This window comes from Lissotriton vulgaris, chromosome 11 (genome assembly GCF_964263255.1).
Source record: "Lissotriton vulgaris chromosome 11, aLisVul1.2, whole genome shotgun sequence".
Classification (NCBI taxonomy): domain Eukaryota; kingdom Metazoa; phylum Chordata; class Amphibia; order Caudata; family Salamandridae; genus Lissotriton; species Lissotriton vulgaris.
This window is the reverse complement of record NC_141699.1, coordinates 267,282,301-267,303,933: the sequence shown is the minus strand read 5'-3', so window position 1 is coordinate 267,303,933 and position 21,633 is coordinate 267,282,301. Positions and strand designations below refer to the sequence as shown.

The 21,633-nt window shown below is 43.2% G+C and overlaps 1 protein-coding gene across 11 annotated transcripts in view; it reads left to right on the top strand.

Annotated features, from left to right (window-relative positions):
• MTMR3 (myotubularin related protein 3) overlaps nt 1-21,633 on the top strand; it is a 1,591,444-nt gene that overhangs the window by 1,427,473 nt on the left and 142,338 nt on the right. For all 11 annotated transcript variants that reach the window (XM_086943220.1, XM_086943217.1, XM_086943214.1 and 8 more), the window contains one exon: nt 20,336-20,424. In XM_086943220.1, the coding sequence (XP_086799346.1) occupies nt 20,336-20,424 (89 nt within the window). The remainder of the gene's footprint in view (nt 1-20,335; nt 20,425-21,633) is intronic.

Below are 21,633 nucleotides of genomic sequence, written 5' to 3'. Positions count from 1 at the left end.
TAATTTGACTGTTGTGTATATATATGAAAAACAGGTGTTTTTACACAATGTTCATGAATCAAAAATAGAATGGACAGTAGTTTCTACAAAACCATTGGTTTGTATTCGAAAACCCTCATAGAATCCTGGTATTGTCGTTTGCGGTGTATCTTTTTTCCGCCCCATCAGGAGTCATGGCGTATTCATCGGGTGATCGATTGACGTGCTGGGTGCCTGCCCTCACCTGAGGCTACCTCTGGTGATAGTAGAAGTGTCCAGAGATCAAAATTATGTACGTGATGAAATAGACTAAAAATAGTGTCTAATCAAAAAAAGGGTTGTTTATTCTGGATAGTTTAGGCACTATGGTTAAAAAGGAGTTGCGATACAAGGTAGTCGGGTTACTGGATCACCATATCTTTTTAGGTCCGTGTCGACATGTTTCAGCTCGCTCGGCCCGGTCGGGTCTATGGAGCTTTCGTCAGGACAAAAAACAAAAAACGTATTTATAGACAAACAAAATTATGACATGAGCTTCACACAACTTGTGTGGGATTCAGTATTTAGAAGAATGGGAATTTCCCATGCTGTGGAGACAAAAACCGACACAGACTATTGTTAATGTCGGTACTCCGTACAGGTGAGTAGACAGTCAGGCTAGATTCTGTGAGGAGCGCTATTACTTTTACTCCAAAAATGCGCCAAAATTGTGGCAGTTACACAGTGAGTTGAAGGAAAAGGAGAACAAAGGAGGTCTTAGGAAGTGCAATAATGGCGAAACCAAGGTCGGGATAGCCAAGGCAAAAAATTGTTACACAAAACATCGAGTGTATCACATGCACATTAGCTCGATGTGGCAACCGTGCTGATCCAAGGGGATTCTTAGAGTCTAGGTGCCCCGCAATTATCTGCTATAATGGGAACTAGTGCATGGTCAGTGGTGGTAGTTATTAGATGAGTCATACTGGATTGTATGAGGGAGACGTGAGCAGTGACTTATAAAACCCTCTTAAAAAGTTTTTAAATACCTATTTTTCGCAAGGTGAGTACTTCAACAGGGGAACCAGAGTCACATGTGGTAATTTACTGTCAAAGTAAAGGTAGGCCCATTGATTAGTACATTGATTTGTCTTACCCGTTTGGCTGGAGAGCGGTGTGCTACCATTCTTACCCATGAGGTACAGCTAGGTGTCCCTTGTGCTGACTCTTCCCCTGGCTAATGGCGGGGCTATAGAATTCAGTCTTTAATACTGGTCTTGAAAACAAAGAAGGGACAACTCTATGTTTTGGGAAGAGTACTAGTAAAATGGAGGATATTCAAGGCAATTTTACTAGTACTCTTCCCAAAACATAGAGTTGTCCCTTCTGTTTGTATGGATTGTATGAGGGAGACGTCCCACGTCTCCCTCATACAATCCAGTATGACTAGTCTAATAACTACCACCACTGACCATGCACTAATTCCCATTATAGCAGATAATTGCGGGGCACCTAGACTCTAGAATCCCCTTGGATCAGCACGGTTGCCACATCGAGCTAATGTGCATGTGATACACTTGATGTTTTGTGTAACAATTTTTTGCCTTGGGTATCCCGACCTTGGTTTCGCCATTATTGCACTTCCTAAGACCTCCTTTGTTCTCCTTTTCCTTCAACTCACTGTGTAACTGCCACAATTTTGGCGCATTTTTGGAGTAAAAGTAATAGCGCTCCTCACAGAATCTAGCCTGACTGTCTACTCACCTGTACTGAGTACCGACATTAACAATAGTCTGTGTCGGTTTTTGTCTCCACAGCATGGGAAATTCCCATTCTTCTAAATACTGAATCCCACACAAGTTGTGTGAAGCTCATGTCATAATTTTGTTTGTCTATAAATACGTTTTTTGTTTTTTGTCCTGACGAAAGCTCTATAGACCCGACCGGGCCGAGCAAGCTGAAACATGTCGACACGTACCTAAAAAGATATGGTGATCCAGTAACCCGACCACCTTGTATCGCAACTCCTTTTTAACCATAGTGCCTGAACTATCCAGAATAAACAACCCTTTTTTTGATTAGACACTATTTTTAGTCTATTTCTTCACGTACATAATTTTGATCTCTGGACACTTCTACTATCACCAGAGGTAGCCTCAGGTGAGGCAGGCACCCAGCACGTCAATCGATCACCCGATGAATACGCCATGACTCCTGATGGGGCGAAAAAAAGATACACCGCAAACGACAATACCAGGATGTCTATGAGGGTTTTCGAATACAAACCAATGGTTTTGTAGAAACTAGTGTCCATTCTATTTTTGATTCATGAACATTTACTCAGGGGAAATGAATGGACTTCTAATCCTCTTCCCTCCATTTTTGATATAAGTTTTTACACAATGTACACATGGCGCATTTATGCCGGAATTGCAATGTTTAAAGAAAATCTTTGCTTTCTTGTTTGGAGTTTACCCGTGAGATAGTCTGTTTTCCCTTGATATAGTGGTCACATGACCTTTATGGGAACAGGGTTGTAGGCGGAGCACTTTAAGCACTTTATAAGCACTGAAATAATCACTAATGCCTTGCATGTGAACAAGGGCTGCAAAGCCCGAAACGCGTCATGTTTGGTTGGTAGCGGAAAAAACTGGAAAATAAAAATACTTACCCAAATGCTGTGGTCTGTCTCCTGCTTCGCCGGTCCTACTGGATTGGAGGTAGTTCCTTGGAGTCACTGTTGATATATATATATATATATATATATATCAGCTCCAAAATCCCTCCCCGCAATCAAACGTGAATCAGGTAGCAGCACTCACAGGGTAAATTCACAGTTGTTTATTTTCTCAAAACGCGCTTTCGGCACTCTGCCTTTTTCAGTAATGAAACGGGGAACGCGGCAAACACTTTCCATTTAAACCACGTTTCACACGTGATGGTTTAAATGGAAAGTGTTTGCCGTGTTCCCCGTTTCATTACTGAAGAAGGCCGAGTGCCAAAAGCGCGTTTTGAGAAAATAAACAACTGTGAATTTACCCTGTGAGTGCTGCTACCTGATTCCCGTTTGATTGCGGGGAGGGATTTTGGAGCTGATACTGTTGTCGGGTGCACCCCCGACAAGCAGGCACCAGCCTATGAGTGCGACAGGCAGGTGCAAGTGGAGCGTGGATATATATATATATATATATATATATATATATATATATATATATATATATATATATATATATATATATATAATATCTTGTGAGTTCAGCTCTCAATGCCGTACTTCTCTCCCAGGTACAGATCTCTCGGACACCAAATTAAGTGAAATGAAGTGTCTTTATTCTCTCCTCTCCACCAGCATGACGCGTTTCGGCTGTATCACAACAGCCTTGATCGCATGGCATCAAATTACCAATGGGAGGGCTTAAATACTGTGTTAATTGTGATTGACACCAAACATATGGGTAACTGACATAGAAAAAATATATGTACAAAAACCACACTTTTTACAACGGTTTGAGAGGAAGCACGCCGAGAAATGCAATACTATAGCAATTCTCTTGTTATCATTCAATATTACAGAATCAAATTTCCCTGAAATATATCGGTATTCGCATTACAGTCTGTAATTGCAACAATGTAAATAAAGTGCAAGTGCTCACGATTACAATCATAATGATAAACATTGTTCATCTATGGACGATGAGTCTTTTAACAAGATAAACAGACATGTAAAACAACGTGTCCTCTATGACAACCGTATTTCCAATCCATGTCAGTTAAAATCGGTAACCACACGTGTTCGGTGTCAAAGAAAGTGCAAAGTGCTTAAAAACAATGAAAGTTCCTGGATGATAGCGCAATATTTACAAATTTATAATAAAAGGATACATGCAACCAATCATCATGAAATGATCAAAATGGCAAAAAAAGCGCGGATATTTCATATATATACACAGATGTAAACACTGAAGCATAAATGCTGATACAAGGAACCTTACTATAGCCATAGTGACTTGTAATTTCAATGATCTACTCAAATTCATTCCTAAGGTTACATTTTAATCCGGTTTAGATGAGCCGATGCCAATTGTGTGCAAATAATAAAAAAGGCTTTACATTTACAAAATCGTGAGAAACTGTGTTCTTGGAACTAAAATAACAATGTACTTGTTCTGTGGATAAGGGACATATCTAAGGCATGGCAATCTTGACATTCACTCAAATGTTGGATGGTTGCTGGACCCAATTTTATTTACTCATACCTGGTGTTACTGGGGGAGGTGAAAGGCAAATCGCTAGAGAAAGACCTGCAGGTCTTCCCCCCCCCCTATTCAACCCATTAGGTATTCTGGTGTCTAGAAGTACAATGTACTTACTTTCCAGTTGCCTTAAAAGTTTTTCCCGATCCCCTCCCCGTATATTTTTGGGCACAGCATCGATGACAAAATATTTAAGGTGATTCAGATTTTTGGCATGCACCAATTCAAAATGGCGGGCGACTGGGTATGTAACATCCAAATTTACAATTGCTCTCAGATGTTGCAATATTCGATTGAAAGCCTGTAATTTGGTGCTGCCCACGTATTTTAACCCGCTTGAGCATTCTAATACATATACAGCAAAATCTGTGCGGCATGTGTATAGCTCCTTTATTGGTGTGGGAGTAGGATTAAATGGAGAACAATATTCTGAGGTCTTAACCCCGAACTTGCACGCCCTACACGAAATGCACTTATGAAAGCCTTTCTTGTTAGAGACCCATATTTTACTACACATAACCTCTGGGCTGCTTTTAACCAGAGAAAGGGAAGGGGGTGGTGATGGACAGAGTATCTGAATTGAGCAGAACGCTCCTACCCAGTCCAAAGATCAGGGCTTGATCCATCACCGTTTTTTAGCTCACTGCACCATCCCAGCTCAGAACCTGGCTACATGCAAATTAGTCTGTCCCTGGCCAAGTGCATCATGGGAACAGGGCAGACCAAACTACCAAGCCAATTCTTATACTGGGAAGGAAACAAGCTTCCGGGGACCGGTTTCTGGCATTTCAGCCGTCTTCGGCCCGGCTTGCTTGAATCCTGATGGTGCAGTGAGCAAGGGACTCACATCTGAGTATACCCTTCCACGCTTATGGTGGACAAAACGATTCAGAAAAGGGGGTGGTGATGGACAGAGTATCTGAATTGAGCAGAACGCTCCTACCCAGTCCAAAGATCAGGGCTTGATCCATCACCGTTTTTTAGCTCACTGCACCATCCCAGCTCAGAACCTGGCTACATGCAAATTAGTCTGTCCCTGGCCCAGTGCATCATGGGAACAGGGCAGACCAAACTACCAAGCCAATTCTTATACTGGGAAGGAAACAAGCTTCCGGGGACCGGTTTCTGGCATTTCAGCCGTCTTCGGCCCGGCTTGCTTGAATCCTGATGGTGCAGTGAGCAAGGGACTCACATCTGAGTATACCCTTCCACGCTTATGGTGGACAAAACGATTCAGAAAAGGGGGTGGTGATGGACAGAGTATCTGAATTGAGCAGAACGCTCCTACCCAGTCCAAAGATCAGGGCTTGATCCATCACCGTTTTTTAGCTCACTGCACCATCCCAGCTCAGAACCTGGCTACATGCAAATTAGTCTGTCCCTGGCCCAGTGCATCATGGGAACAGGGCAGACCAAACTACCAAGCCAATTCTTATACTGGGAAGGAAAAAAACTTCCGGGGACCGGTTTCTGGCATTTCAGCCGTCTTCGGCCCGGCTTGCTTGAATCCTGATGGTGCAGTGAGCAAGGGACTCACATCTGAGTATTCCCTTCCACGCTTGTGGTGGACAAAACGATTCAGAAAAGGGGGTGGTGATGGACAGAGTATCTGAATTGAGCAGAACGCTCCTACCCAGTCCAAAGATCAGGGCTTGATCCATCACCGTTTTTTAGCTCACTGCACCATCCCAGCTCAGAACCTGGCTACATGCAAATTAGTCTGTCCCTGGCCCAGTGCATCATGGGAACAGGGCAGACCAAACTACCAAGCCAATTCTTATACTGGGAAGGAAACAAGCTTCCGGGGACCGGTTTCTGGCATTTCAGCCGTCTTCGGCCCGGCTTGCTTGAATCCTGATGGTGCAGTGAGCAAGGGACTCACATCTGAGTATACCCTTCCACGCTTATGGTGGACAAAACGATTCAGAATCGATTTTGGCCACTATAGGTGTGGCAGGGTATACTCAGACATGAGTCCCTTTCTCACTGCTCCATCAGGATTCAAGCAAGCCGGGCCGAAGACGGCTGAAATGCCAGAAACCGGTCCCCGGTAGCTTGTTTCCTTTCTGGTGAAGAATTGGCTTGGTAGTTTAGTCTGCCCTGTTCCCATGATGCACTGGGCCAGGGACAGACTGATTTGCATATAGCCATGTTCTGAGCTAGGATGGGGCAGTGAGATAAATAACGGTGATGGATCAAGCCCTGATCTTTGGACTGGGTAAGAGTGGTCTGCTCAATTCAGACACTCTGTTCATCACCACCCCCTTTTCTGAATCGATTTTGGCCACTATAGGTGTGGCAGGGTATACTCAGACATGAGTCCCTTTCTCACTGCTCCATCAGGATTCAAGCAAGCCGGGCCGAAGACGGCTGAAATGCCAGAAACCGGTCCCCGGTAGCTTGTTTCCTTTCTGGTGAAGAATTGGCTTGGTAGTTTAGTCTGCCCTGTTCCCATGATGCACTGGGCCAGGGACAGACTGATTTGCATATAGCCATGTTCTGAGCTGGGATGGGGCAGTGAGATAAATAACGGTGATGGATCAAGCCCTGATCTTTGGACTGGGTAAGAGTGGTCTGCTCAATTCAGACACTCTGTTCATCACCACCCCCTTTTCTGAATCGATTTTGGCCACTATAGGTGTGGCAGGGTATACTCAGACATGAGTCCCTTTCTCACTGCTCCATCAGGATTCAAGCAAGCCGGGCCGAAGACGGCTGAAATGCCAGAAACCGGTCCCCGGTAGCTTGTTTCCTTTCTGGTGAAGAATTGGCTTGGTAGTTTAGTCTGCCCTGTTCCCATGATGCACTGGGCCAGGGACAGACTGATTTGCATATAGCCATGTTCTGAGCTGGGATGGGGCAGTGAGATAAATAACGGTGATGGATCAAGCCCTGATCTTTGGACTGGGTAAGAGTGGTCTGCTCAATTCAGACACTCTGTTCATCACCACCCCCTTTTCTGAATCGATTTTGGCCACTATAGGTGTGGCAGGGTATACTCAGACATGAGTCCCTTTCTCACTGCTCCATCAAGATTCAAGCAAGCCGGGCCGAAGACGGCTGAAATGCCAGAAACCGGTCCCCGGTAGCTTGTTTCCTTTCTGGTGAAGAATTGGCTTGGTAGTTTAGTCTGCCCTGTTCCCATGATGCACTGGGCCAGGGACAGACTGATTTGCATATAGCCATGTTCTGAGCTGGGATGGGGCAGTGAGATAAATAACGGTGATGGATCAAGCCCTGATCTTTGGACTGGGTAAGAGTGGTCTGCTCAATTCAGACACTCTGTTCATCACCACCCCCTTTTCTGAATCGATTTTGGCCACTATAGGTGTGGCAGGGTATACTCAGACATGAGTCCCTTTCTCACTGCTCCATCAGGATTCAAGCAAGCCGGGCCGAAGACGGCTGAAATGCCAGAAACCGGTCCCCGGTAGCTTGTTTCCTTTCTGGTGAAGAATTGGCTTGGTAGTTTAGTCTGCCCTGTTCCCATGATGCACTGGGCCAGGGACAGACTGATTTGCATATAGCCATGTTCTGAGCTGGGATGGGGCAGTGAGATAAATAACGGTGATGGATCAAGCCCTGATCTTTGGACTGGGTAAGAGTGGTCTGCTCAATTCAGACACTCTGTTCATCACCACCCCCTTTTCTGAATCGCTTTTAACCAGAGAGTCCCACATGGAGGGCGCCCTCCTAAAAACAAGGGAGGGTTCTGCTGGGAGTATGGATGCTAGACTAATGTCTGTTTTCAATATGGGCCAATGTTTTTTAAGAATGCCCCTTATCTTACGTTCCTCTGTGTTGTAGGTGGTTATCAAACTAATAGTCTTTTCCTCTTTGGCCACTTCATTACCACTTCCTATGTCAGTGCCCTCAGCTAGGTTAACCAAATAATCTTCTCTGTTTTTGCTATTGGCCTTATCTTTGGCTGCTACAAGATCTTTAATATAGTAGCCTCGCTTCAAAAATCTTTTGATGGCCTCGTTCTGGCATATTTCTAAGTCAGACTCAGAACTGCAAATTCTACGCATCCGTGTGAATTCCCCGTAGGGTATACTTTTTATTCAGTGTCCCGGATGGGCACTAGTGGCGTGCAAAATAGAATTGCCCGCCGTGCTTTTCCTATGTAGTTTAGTAGCAGGGGCATTATTCTGAACATAGATATCAACATCCAAAAATTGTATGTTGGTGGTACTTATTTGATAGGTGAATTTAAGGTTCAGAATATTATCATTAATGGCTGTCACAAAGTCCTTAGCAGACCTTTCTGTCCCTTTCCACACTATATAAATGTCATCTATGAACCTCCAATAATGAATGATATTATTGGCATAACTGGGAATATGCCTGAGGACATGCTCCTCCCACGACCCGACGTGTAAACAAGCATAGGTAGGGGAAAAGCATGCCCCCATGGCCACTCCCCTTCGCTGCTGATAAACTTCGTTGTTAAACAGAAAATAATTGTTCGTTAAACATAACATTATCATTTTCATCAGCATGTCATTGTGATTTTTAAAACTCACATTGCGTTGGCTCAAAAAATGCCTAACTGCATTAATGCCATCTGTATGTTCTATACTGGTGTACAGGGTACATATGTCAAGGGCCACCAGAATATACTCCGATTCCCACTTCACCTCTTTTAGTTTTTTGAGGAAATGTCCTGTGTCCTTAATGTACAAAGGAAGTTCTACAAAACTCTGGAGGAAATAGTCAACATATTTGGAGATGGCCTCTAAGAGGCTGCCTTGGGCTGAGATGATGGGTCGTCCCGGTACAGGAGATATAAGTTTGTGTATTTTTGGAATGAGATAAAAAGTGGGAGCTAACGGATTGTCCTTTTTCAAAAACGCCAATTCTTGTTTGGTTAGCAAGCCGTCTCTTTTCCATTGATTTAATTCCTTACGTACTGATTCCTTCAGGTTACGGATCTCACTGAAATTTCCTTTCCTGTATCAAGATGTATCTGCCAGGTGCCGATGCGCTTCTTCCATATATTGATTTCTGGGCCAGATGACAATGTTGCCTCCTTTATCGGCTTTGTTAATTATCAGATTAGAATTGCTCCTCAACTTTTTCATCAGTATTGAGTATTGTCTCTCCATATATTTGGCTTTTTTGATTTTCCTAGATGTTTTGATCTGCAATCCTTTCAGATCCTCTGTAACCATGTCGTTAAAAGTGTCAATGGCATCCTTAGGCATCAGGGGGATCAAAGTAGACGTTACCTTGGAAGGTGTTTTACAAGGTGCGTTGATGTTGACCCCCATTCTATCGCACCTGACTTGAGTCGAGCTAGCCCCCAGGTCCTCCTCTAAGGCCAATTCATGGGCAGTTTGCAGGGCTCCAATGTCAGCGAATTGGAATATGGATGAGGGTTGAGATTCACTAATGATGTTTTTAGCTCGGTCCTGTGCATTAGTTAATTTGAAATGCTTTTTCAATTCTAACTTCCGAATAAATTTAAAAACATCGATTCTAGTCTCCACATAGTTATAGGAATTTTTAGGGCAAAAAGAGAGACCTAACGATAACAATTGAGTTTCAGCTTTAGAAAGGACAACATCCGAAAGGTTTACCACTAGTGTCAGTTTCGTCATTGGTAGAAGTTGTACTTACTTCAGGTGTTTTATCAATGTCTGATGTCATTCCATCAGAAATAATGCGTTGCGCTTCTACCATTTCTTGCTTTTGCCTCTCTTTGCGAAGCCTCTCCCTCCGGTGTTTCCTCCTTTCGTTGCATTTGTGGTTTTTGTGTTTTCGTTTTTGTTCCGTTGTTGTTGGGTTTTTGGTCGCAATGTTTTCAACCTGTCCTCGATTTAAAAAAAAAAAAAAAAAACAATTCCTCAGATGGTGCAAAGTGAGTTGGTACCTGTGCACGTGTAGACACCCCTGCTTGCTCGTCATCCGAGCCCAAACTGCTAGCATTTGAGCTTACTTCCGCCTCTGACAGACCTATTTCAGACCCCTCATTAGGTACTTGCACGGCGGGTTTGGGAATGAGCGCTTGTCTTTTCATCGTGTCATATTTACGAGCAAACGTAAAAATCCTGCCCGTTGCATAGTCTTGTTTGTTGCGGGCGTACTTGTACTGTTTGCGTAGGCTAATGGTTTCTTGGTGTTTAGCCAGTCGGGTGTCTATATCCTCTCGGTATTTTTTGATATAATTTTTATCCTTGTGCAAGTCCAATTCACTATTTAGTATCTCAATTTGTTTCAAAATATCATTCCCGTCAAGTTCCGCATATTTAATTAGAATGCAGATCATGTTCCTGGACGCTTCCAGATTGTTAGTAGCCTATTCCTTCAACATGAGGGGGTTGGGGTTCTCGAAAGATGGCGCTATGAGAACCCTCAAACCCCTCGGGACTCTGCCCACTTCCAGAAATTTTTCGAGCGAGCGTTTCTCTCACCATTTAGTGGTTTCAGTTTTCAACAGTTTCTCCAATTTTTTCAATTTGCCTTTTAAATCGGTGTTCGGATTATTGCTCTCCGTAATCTCCTTATCGGTTCTTACCACCGGAAGGTTCACAAACATTGCATCAGCCAATGCCTCCCGGTTTTTTAATGCCTCCGCTGATGTGGACATTATTATGTGGGAGAGAATACACAATACACTGCTCCTGACCTCGATTTGTTCACGGAAACAGGAGCCTCTCTCGATGGTGTTTAAATCTTTCCACCCGCACTCTAGAGCATTTCACACGTGTGTGTCAGCGCGCCCTCACCAGCTTACCGCACGATGCCTCGTAGTCTCCCGGGGTCCTCCGACTCCTATGAGGTTCTATTTCGGAAAACTGCGTTCTCGCTGCGAGTGCTTGCCGATTCTTTCTTCTCGTGCGGGGAGCTGCTGACTCGATTACTCCTTCCGGGACAATTGCGTGGTCCGCCTCCACGGTGTCGGCCGTTTCAGCCCAGCAGCTCGTTTTGGAAAGAGGATCCGTAAGGGCAGAAACAGCCGTATTCTGCCCAAATTGTATGCAAGCAATATCTATGTATATATCTTATGTATATGTTTTTGTGAGCGTATCTTTATGTATCTGTTGCTATCTACATATATGTGTGTGTGTATCTAAAGGTGTGTGTGTGTATGTATATGTATGTGTATATATATATATATATATATATATATATATATATATATATATATATATATATATATATATATATATATATATATATATATATATATATATATATATATATATATCCAAACCAGTTTGCTCTTAAGCTTGAGGAGCCCACACAGTGTCTTGCTTATACCTCTTTATTCAGTCGGCGACAATTTCCAAACAGCATACAGGTCGATGCAATGTTCATTGTATAGCCGTTGCCGACACCTTTCTGGACTTCTGTGTCCCTTACTCAATGGCTGACTAATGGTAGGTGGAAACGGCTGCCTTACATTCTGATGCTCTTAAGTAGTAATGAACCCGCCCATTGGGGTATGTCTTCGCTTTGCATTGTGGTCTTAGTAGTTACATCAGTTTCGCCGAGGTGGCAGCAGTGATTTCTGTACCTTGAATGTTCACCTTTGGGCTTCCAGCATCCCGTTCTTCATTGTCTTTCTCGTGCCTTCTGGATAGGCAGCACTGTTCTTTCGCGGTTGCTGTCCTCTTCGAGCAATCAGACCCGCGGTTTCAGCGGGGGGGCTTCCTCGTGACCGGAGCAGGCCACGTAACATCCAAACCAGTTTGCACTTAAGCTTGAGGAGCCCACACAGTGTCTTGCTCATACCTCTTTATTCAGTCGGCGACAATTTCCAAACAGCGTACAGGTCGATGCAATGTTCATTGTATAGCCTTTGCCGACGCGTTTCTGGACTTCTGGGTCCCTTACTCAATAGCCGGCTAATGGTAGGTGGAAACGGCTGCCTTACATTCTGATGCTCTTAAGTAGTGGTATATAGATATATACCCACCTGTGAACAAGGACTAATTACTGTGTGTTTAACAGCTGCAGTGCTCATGTCGAAATAAGTCCGCTTGTGCATCAGACGGTGTTGGGCTCCATGGCTGTTCGTGAGGTATCACTTTGGACAGGATTTCCATTCCTGTTTGTTTGAGGAGCCCGCCCTGCAGGCTCGGAGCCCCCAGTAAAATGGAACTCTTTGTGTTGATATATATATATATATCTATATATATAGATATATATATAGATATATATATATTAGATAGATAGATGTATGTACGTATATCCATATGTATATATGTACTCTCTTGCTCAGTACATATGCTTTGCTTTTCGTTTTCTCCTATACTAGTTAAACATTCCTGCTCATTCTGTGGGGTTCGTACTATCTCTGACAGTTGTTTCTCAGGTCAAAACCAGTAATGTTTTACTGTGTTTAGTCTATGTCTGGGATAGCATTCTTAATGCTCTCTCCACTGTGAATACTTTTTGGGATCCTTCTCTTTGTTTCCCTTAGGCGATGGCTCCACACACAAATGGCCTTCAGGCCTAAGCACAGCACCGCCCGGCTGCCTTACATTCTGGTGCTCTTAAGTAGTAATGAACCCGCCCATTGGGGTGTGCCTTCGCTTTGCATTGTGGTCTTAGTAGTTACATCAGTTTCGCCGAGGTGGCAGCAGCGATTTCTGTACCTTGAATGTTCACCTTTGGGCTTGCAGCATCCCTGAGGTGCTGGGAGGGGGGCATCCATGAAGACCTGGCTCTATCACTCTGGATTATTATGCCAAGGATGCTGTGAAGAACCCGTAACGATTGATCAGGAGCTGAGAGAAGATGTCAGAAACCGACGTGAACCCATCCTTAAACTGGGTATGCCTGATGTGACATCAAGAAAAGGCCACAAGAGGTCATAGGCCCTCAGCATCGGCAGACCGGAGCCCTCAAAGAAGCATATCTGTCCACTTGGGCTTGCCGGCTACCTTTGAGTCGTGTAAGACTGTTGTAGGCTGTTGGGCCTCCTGGGATATCACAAATTTAGTACATCGCGCTGCTAACATTGACTCTTAAGGCCAAACTTTGACGTTTTGGTTTGAGTTACATCTGAAAGTTGCCTTCATTACCCAATGGGGAATAACAAACCTCACAAGAATGGAAAGAGAGTTTTGGGGATCCAGCCCGGGACGATGCTAGCATGTCGAACTTAAGACACTGGGGATTATTTAGTGTGTTATATCTGTGCTTTGTATTTGACATGACAAACGGCATATTGCTTTTACCGTTTGTACTTTGAGTCTATTGCTTGTGTATGCCATACACTTACCTCCCCCTCACAGAGCTTTGGACTTATTGACCCTTCCTACCACTAAGAGTCAAGTGCTGGAAGAGTTAGTACTTGGCCGGTTACCCAGGATCCATTGTAAATTGAGCCCCAGGGAAGCAGGAGTGAAAGGTCACAACCCCCACGGTGGGGCAGAGTAACCCTTACTTGCCATGTAGCCCCTTGAAAGGAATTCTGACAGTTTGCCTTTTACAAAGTTAACAGATTGCCATTATACAATTCTTTGGGTTTGCTTGAAGAGAAACAGACACCACAATCCGGTCTCTTGCTAGGAGAGGGTAAACGTTGCATTTTAATATGCAAATTGCATATATGGAGTACAGAAACTTTTTGTTATTATGTAGAGGATATATGATTCTGGTGTAGTACCAGTCATATTGAGCCACAAGCAGAAGCTGGGCTTCACTTCCAATAACATTTCTGGCTGACCATGTAAGTTTAGAAATGGACCCTACATTTTTTGCTTTAGTTCTTCTCTTGAGTATATATAACTTGCAGACCAATACTCCTCATATGCCATCCTACTTCATACTGTATCGTTTGAAACTCACAGCCTCACTGTGTATCTTCAGCACAAGTGATGTCCTTCAAGTCAAGTTTTTTTGCCAGCAGGCTTACCTGAAAACCCCATCCGTATACATCCTGGATGGAGCGAGGGCTGTTCTCTTTGCAGTGTGCCCTGTTCTTTGGCAGTTGGGAGAGAGTCTGATGCATCTTCCCTGCCCTCCTAGAAACCCTTCCAGGAATTGAACCATTACCAATACTGCATTCTCGTTCGGATAGCTGGTGGACTGGGCTTGGTGGAATTGCTTCCTTACCAGTGATTTGCTTTTCAACTTGGTTCCCTATCACATTTCTCAGCAGCATAACTAAGGTCTTCCACCTTTTTCTTCAACTATTATTTAAGAAGTGCTCACTTCTAACTGTTTGGAATGCTAATAAAAAGAACTAAATCAGGAAGTATAACCAAAGCAAGCAGTCTTTTTTTAGGTCTCGTCCTAGAGACCTATTGCAGCCGAGTTGCCTGTGAAGGGAGATAGACTGGGGCACGCGCAGATTCTGGTCTGTGCACGCGCTTCTCCGCTTCCCAGAAACTGTGGACACGCACCAGCCGCCACCACATGCACTAGCCGCGCACACACGCACCAGCCGCCACCACATGCACTAGCCGCGCAAACACGCACCAGCTGCCCCAGCCGCGCACACACGCACCAGCTGCCCCAGCCGCGCACACACGCACCAGCTGCCCACACACGCACCAGCCTCCCCAGCCGCGCGCACACGCACCAGCCGCCCCCAGCCGCGCACACGCACCAGCCCCCCCGGCCGCGCATACACGCACCAGCCGCCCCGAGCTTGTGCACGAGCCCCCAAGGCATCAAGTCCCACTCACCGGGTTTCATCTCCTCCATTGACGTGGCACACGCGGGGCTTCCCTCACTGATGGGAGCCCCGCACTTGCATCCACAGCCTCAGTCGCCACTTTTCTGCCGCCACCGCCGGGCTCCCCCCTCCGGCATGGGAGCCCGCGTCACCACTTCCATCTCGGCGAGTCACTTCGCGGGCACGGGCTTATGGCGGAAGTCCCGCCCCAAAACAAGCATGACGCTTCCGGATTTCCCGCCAGATCGGGCCGGTGGCTTGCCAGGAACTCAAGCGATTTCCAGGTACTTGTTTCTTGAAGGACTTGATGCAAGGTTGTTATCCAGCTGTCTTCCTTATGCAGTTCAGTGTTGCCCTCTCGCCTGTGTTTCTCTCCTGCATGTTCCAAGTGGCTCTCGCTAATGCGTTTCTTCTCCCTTTGGCCCCGTATTGATAATATACCTTGTCTCGCCCCCTTCCTCTTCCTCATCTGTTCTCCTCATTCCCCATCCACACTTCACCTGTTCACTTTTTATTGTTTTTATTTAATTTTAGCTTTATTTTATGACAGGCCAGGCAGCAAACTAATGCTGTCCCTTCTGCTTTATACTGAAAGCTCTTTCACACCATTTCAGATGAGTAAAAAGAAAAAACAAATGGTGCTTGCATCAGGTAGCCTGTAATTACAATTTTTTTCTACCTTTTTTTCATTCTGTACAGCATGAACCTAAAGCTTTGCCAGATCAAATCGGGCTCCAAGGCTAGACAGTTTGACTTTAACAATGCTTGCTTTTCTCAGGATACCAGATTATTTGTAAATCGATGGAATACCGTTTAAGGTCCTTGCTTTTTTTGTAGGAACAGTTGTGCTGGGATGTAACTGGGCAGTTTTGACGCACTCGTATGTTTATACATCTATTGTAGAGTGTTGTATTTCTTGGACTTACAGGACTATTTTACCGTTTTAAATTGCTGTGTTAAGTTTTTTTGTGATGCTCAGCATGTTACATGTAATGTACGGAGCAGCATGTTTTTTTCATATGCAAAAATAAACTAATTTGATCTCCGAAATGAATGTCTTGTTAGAATACTTGCATAGCAAATAACCCTAATAAGAACATAACAGTAGTATGTTTATTTTTATTTACAGGCTGTCTTTTGATCGATTTAATCCTGGTTGTTCCTTGCTTCAGTTTAAACAAAAGGGCATGGCAGCGGGTTTAGGTGACTGCTAGTGGTGTGGGTATAGCTCATTGAACTCAGTAAGCTATCCTTTGCTGTTCATCTGACAACTGTTGCACGTTGCGTTCTGTACACTTGTATTTTATTACTCATGCAGTCTTATCTGTTACTCTCTGTACTTTGGAATTAGTAACTATGCTGACAGGGTAGGATTTTGTTCAGGGATACTCGTATTTACTTTGATCTGGAGAGCTGTGAGAGCTTGGACATAGTTTGTCCCTTTTTAATGTGCCATGTTAATCGTCGTGGTATTATATTCTTAATAAGTTCTAGCCTGTCTGACATCTGAACATTTGTAATGCTAATAACATTCCTCCTATGTTAAGGAATGTTATCAGTTATTGTTTTGAATTACTGTTTTCTTCCGTCTCCAGTTAGCAAAACTTCGCACATATAAACTCGATTTAGTTTGACTTTGAATTTACTCTATATAGATTTTTTTTGTGCGTTCATCACCTAACATGAAGAGATGCATGCAGGTGTGCTACCGCATAGAAGGGAAGGCTAAATACATTACACAGTTAAAAGTTTACTTTTTGAGCACCATTTGAAAAAAATGCATCCCGGTTTCGAAGTGCATTAAATAAAATTCTCTAATTCGTATGACAATCGTGGCAGGAGTATTTTGCTATGCAGTTGCCCATACCGAATTCAGTATTGAATCTTTGCTAACCTAATCACCTATAGGTGACCACACGATGAGATCATTAATGTTTGTAATAAATCTGGAGGGATTTACTTGTAAGTTACAGATGTAGTCTGTTTGCCTACTGGTTGTATTGACTGATGTTGCCTAATCGTCCCAGCTGGGGATTTCAAGTGTATTTTGGCTAGGATTGAATTTATTTGCAAGATCCATTGGTAGATTATAGATTGCAATATTTGGCTATGCGCAAACAGTATCCTAATGAACAGTGTTATAAAACCGTGTTCTTTTCTAATCGCCTGCTTGCTTTGGAAGCTGCTAGCTCTTTGCAGTGGCACCACATCTGCTTGGATGACAGCCTTCTTTGTTACTGGGGTCTGAAGCTGTGTAGTCAGCATCATATATCACAGGGAAGGTCTTGAGTTTCCGAATCACACATTTGTGAAAAGCAGGGTTTCAGGTTGACCCCGTTTTAACATTGACCTCGCTGTTCAACACTGTAGTTCAAACTATATTATGCCTGTATTGTTGTCCCAGCAATGATGTTATGCCTGTACGGTTGTCACATCTCTGGTTGCCTGTTAAGGGGTGGATAGTTTTCAAATTAATATATTTGATTTACAAAGGCATGTTCAAGCCAACATCATAGCTTTCATTGGTGTCAACCCCACCAGCTTATGAAATCCAAAGGTAAATGTATTCTTGAAACCCCTAAGGTTTTCCTAAAAGCTAATGGGGGCCTTGCCTTCTTGGTGGCAGCTGCTACAAGTTTGAACGTTATGTGTGTTCCTCTGGCAGAAATCACACTTTATTAAATTAGGCAAACTTTTGAAAAGTTGGTGTTCTACCTAATTCGATTTTCTCTCCGATCTTTTTCCTTCTAGTTCAACACTGAATGGCTGATCAGGTTTTTTTTTAAGGCCAAAATATCCCAAGTAGGTGAATATTTTGCTCTATAAATATGCCGTAAAAATTGCCTTTTTATGTTTTTGTACAGCCAAAATATCCCATGCGGGTGAATAGTTTGCTCTATAAATGTCATAAAACTGGCATATTTATATATTGCAGATTTTTAACTGAACAGTTTCTTAAATATCATTGTGCTGAGGCTGATTCTTCTGCACCTCCGCTTCCCATGGCTTCATGGCAGTAAACACCTTTGCATCCTTGCGACATGACAGTGGAAACCATACCCTTTCAGGACTTACACTAGAGTCTTCAGTGTGACTCCATTCAGATCATATAGTCCCACTTTTTCTTGAGCCCTTTGGCTCACAATCGGAAGGAGAGTAAGTAATACCCCTTCGCCTTTCTAGTCAAACAGTTAATCTATTAACCTTGTCTGAAACTTTTGCACTGTCTCCTGCATACCTCTGTTTTTTTGTGTGCCACGATTTGAAACCTTATTCTAGAGAACATTTTGTGAGATCAGGCATCACAATTTGCTAAAAATGATAAAAACTGGTTTCTATACTAAAACGTTTTACCGAAACTGACCGAACGCCAAGTCGTGCCCTGTCCACATTCTGCACTTTAAAACAGACTGATACATAACTATGCAGTCGCACATTACTCTGGGCTCAAACTGTCAGCCTGGCACCTTCTGTGGTGAGTGATTTACAGGGTACAGGGATAATTTCACCATTGTGCAATTGAACTTTTAACAAGTTGCAACACTTATGTTTACATTTTCGGATCACCCTTTTGCCACAGATGTTAAATTTGATTTTGTTAGATCCCGAAGCTCGGGGGAGGGGGGGGCTTAGATTTCGGTAGGAGGTTATAGTCCTCAAACACCATTCTTAGTTAAAGTATGTTTCAGCTAAAACAGGGCTAGTTGTGTGCGGAGACCCTTAATCAATGCTTTTAGACCTGTTTATTTTGAAGAAACACAATGCGCAATCGCCATTTTCGTCCAAGGGCAGTTTGTGTTTGAATGGAGAGGGACGGCTACATCTGGGAAATTCAGATTTTTAAAAGTAATCTGATAGTCACTCCTGTAATCAGTGCTTTGCAATTGGGCTTTGTACTGCATGGGCCCTGGTTCCCTTTCTTGTACGAGCCTATGTGCTTTGTTTGGGTTTCCAAAGGTTCATTCCTGGCTTTTAAATGCGGTAAGGATACTGGTTATGCATTGTCATTTTCAGAAGTATTAACTGTGCATGCAAATAATAACTGAATTGGCAATTTCCAGTTGGGTGCACCACCTGAAAGTTCTGTGCATGGTTTTGATCGGTTTGGTGAAAGCTATCTTGTAAGTCTACTACGCTGGCACTGAATTATTTGTGAATTAGACCTAGAGAAGCTATGGCTCCCAAACTGTGCACTTACAGTATCCTAGTATTTTAATTCAGCCTTTCAAATAAGTCACTGCAGGTGTGCCAACCTCCGTACAGGCCTTCAGTCATGGGAGCTTGCAGCTTTTACCCTTTTGTTAGCTGCTGTTCGAGCTTTCAACTAGTTATTAATCAGTCTCCTCAGTTTTTATGTCACCCAATCTTAAGAGAAACAAGCGGGACCTTCTTTTTCTACTGAAACAATGAAAAGTGAGTGGATGTATTTATTTCACTGCTTTTCAGTTTCTTCTGGTGACGCCATCAATCATGTTGCATGTAATCTGAATGCAACATGTCCCACATTTAGGCTAATGGCTCCAAATATCTATGGCCATCTTAATCACTTACTTCAAGGGCAGAGATATGATCCTGGTGAGGCAATATGAAAAACTAAATTGCAGAACAATTCAGCTGTTTACGTTTACTTCTACGATCTAACTCATCCCGGTATCTGCGCACAGGTAATGTGTTGCAGGAGGGACCCTTTAGGGATTGATGTTGACCTGGGAAGGCCTTTTAATATGAGTGGGCATTAAGTGCGAGTATATTGACCTGTAGCGATTACTGAAAATCTGTGTGCTTCCTTGTATTATATACTAGACTACAGGTTCACCATAGTTATGCCTTGAGACTCAGTTCACACTCTAATATTCGCATAAATCATGATCCCAAATGCAGATCTAACATTCATGTGTGGCTCTGTGTGTGTGTGTCTGTGCCTGTGTGTGTGTGTGGCTCTGTGTGTATGTGTGGCTGTGGCTGTGTGTGTGTGGCTGTGTGTGTGTGTGGCTGGCTCTATGTGTGTGTGTTGGGCTGTGTGTGTGTGTGGGGCTCTGTGTCTGCTAATACACTCGACTACTCTCTAATGCTCACCTATTGCCATTGTAAATGACAATACCATTTATTTATGTTTAAAAAAAACAAAAAATGAAAAAAAAATGCAATTTGCAATGCCAATAGCTCTAACTTTAACAAAGACGAGACCATTGCATTGTAAATGCTTGTTTTATTGAATTTTTGCTAAACATTTAACAGCATGCCTACATTTTAACAGGTGTTATAAAGATATAATAGATCTTGCTGGTTTTGAAAGGGTACAACTGTGGTCACTAAAACAAAAGCTAGATGTGCACCTCGATTCTGGGTAACAAATTATAATTGATTTGCACTCTATACTACATAGTGGATAGATGTTCTAAACTATTTTTTACTCACTGTAATTTTAAAGTTGTTTGATGTAGTTTTGATTCTGAGTCACCAGTGTTTTTCCTAATCAATTTTATAGGTGACCCGATGGCTTCCAGACCACCTAGCTGCAAATTGTTATGGTTGTGAAAGCAAGTTTTGGCTAGCAAGCAGAAAGCATCATTGCAGGTAATTTGGAAAGAGAGAACGTAATGGGAATGACTGGGTGGGAAACAATATGATGCACAGAGCGGTAGTGAGAGCTGGGAAAACAAGAGAGTTGTTGACCCTGGAGCATCATATTTGTGAATGATTTCAGTTTGCTCTTTTTGACGTAGTGATCTTATCTCATGACATTGATTACCCCTTCCAAATTGTTAAGCGTTATGTATAACCTTTTGCAGACTCTGTGTTGTCATGCGAGCATTTGTTTGTCAAGCTGTGTGATGTTTAGGTTTGGCATTGACCAAGGCCTTTTGATTTCACTAAAATTAAAAATGCCCAATAATTTATCCTGGAGTTCAGCTAGCTCTGTTCATGCATTGGTCTGTTATTGTATCCTCCACTCTCTACAGCATACAGCATGGGGTGAGCCCACTTCAGTCATTGGCTTCACTTGAAGTGACTGCCCTTACACAAAGATCACATCTGCTCACAAGTGTTATCCTGCTGTGCCAGGGATTACTAGGACAGCCTGTACTGTTTGAGACAAAAATATTTGGCTTTTTACCTATTTTTTTTGTTTTGTTTTTAACATTGGTGACGGCCCTGTTGCTCCTCGTACAAGAAAATCTAGTAAAAAAATTGGACAAACCAAAACCTGCGTTGACAAAGCTAAAAGGCTGACAACCAACTCTAGATTGGCTTAGCCAGTACTTTTTATTTATTGCCGCATATCTGCTTTGGAGTTTACTTACTTAATGTCCTAACTCTATGTGAAGTGTAGAAGGTAGGATGGGAAAAGTGTGTTTAGTGAGTTGTTCCACACACCTGTAAGTGAGCAGCGGAAGAGGCAAACGTTTCTGCAAGTAGTGAAATTCCAAAAGCATAGAATCAAAACTTTCATATTAACCAGAAATTCAAAGGTATCTTGCCTTATGGTTGAGCAAAAGTTACAAAGAAATTGTTGGAAATATAAAAACAAAGACTGCCTTTTGAAATAGGAAGTCCCCATCATGGGTTTACAGTTGTTTTTGCATTGATACCCCTGTGTCCTTGGTGTTGTAAAGATCTATATTTTTATTAGCTATTCTCATATTCCACAACATGACTGATAGTGCAGGACTTACGTTAACCAGTTTAACTAACAATCTTCTCTTTAAATGGGAATTCATCTCTCTCTCTCTCTCTCTCTCTCTCTGTCTCTGTCTCTGTCTCTCTCTCTCTCTCTCTCTCTCC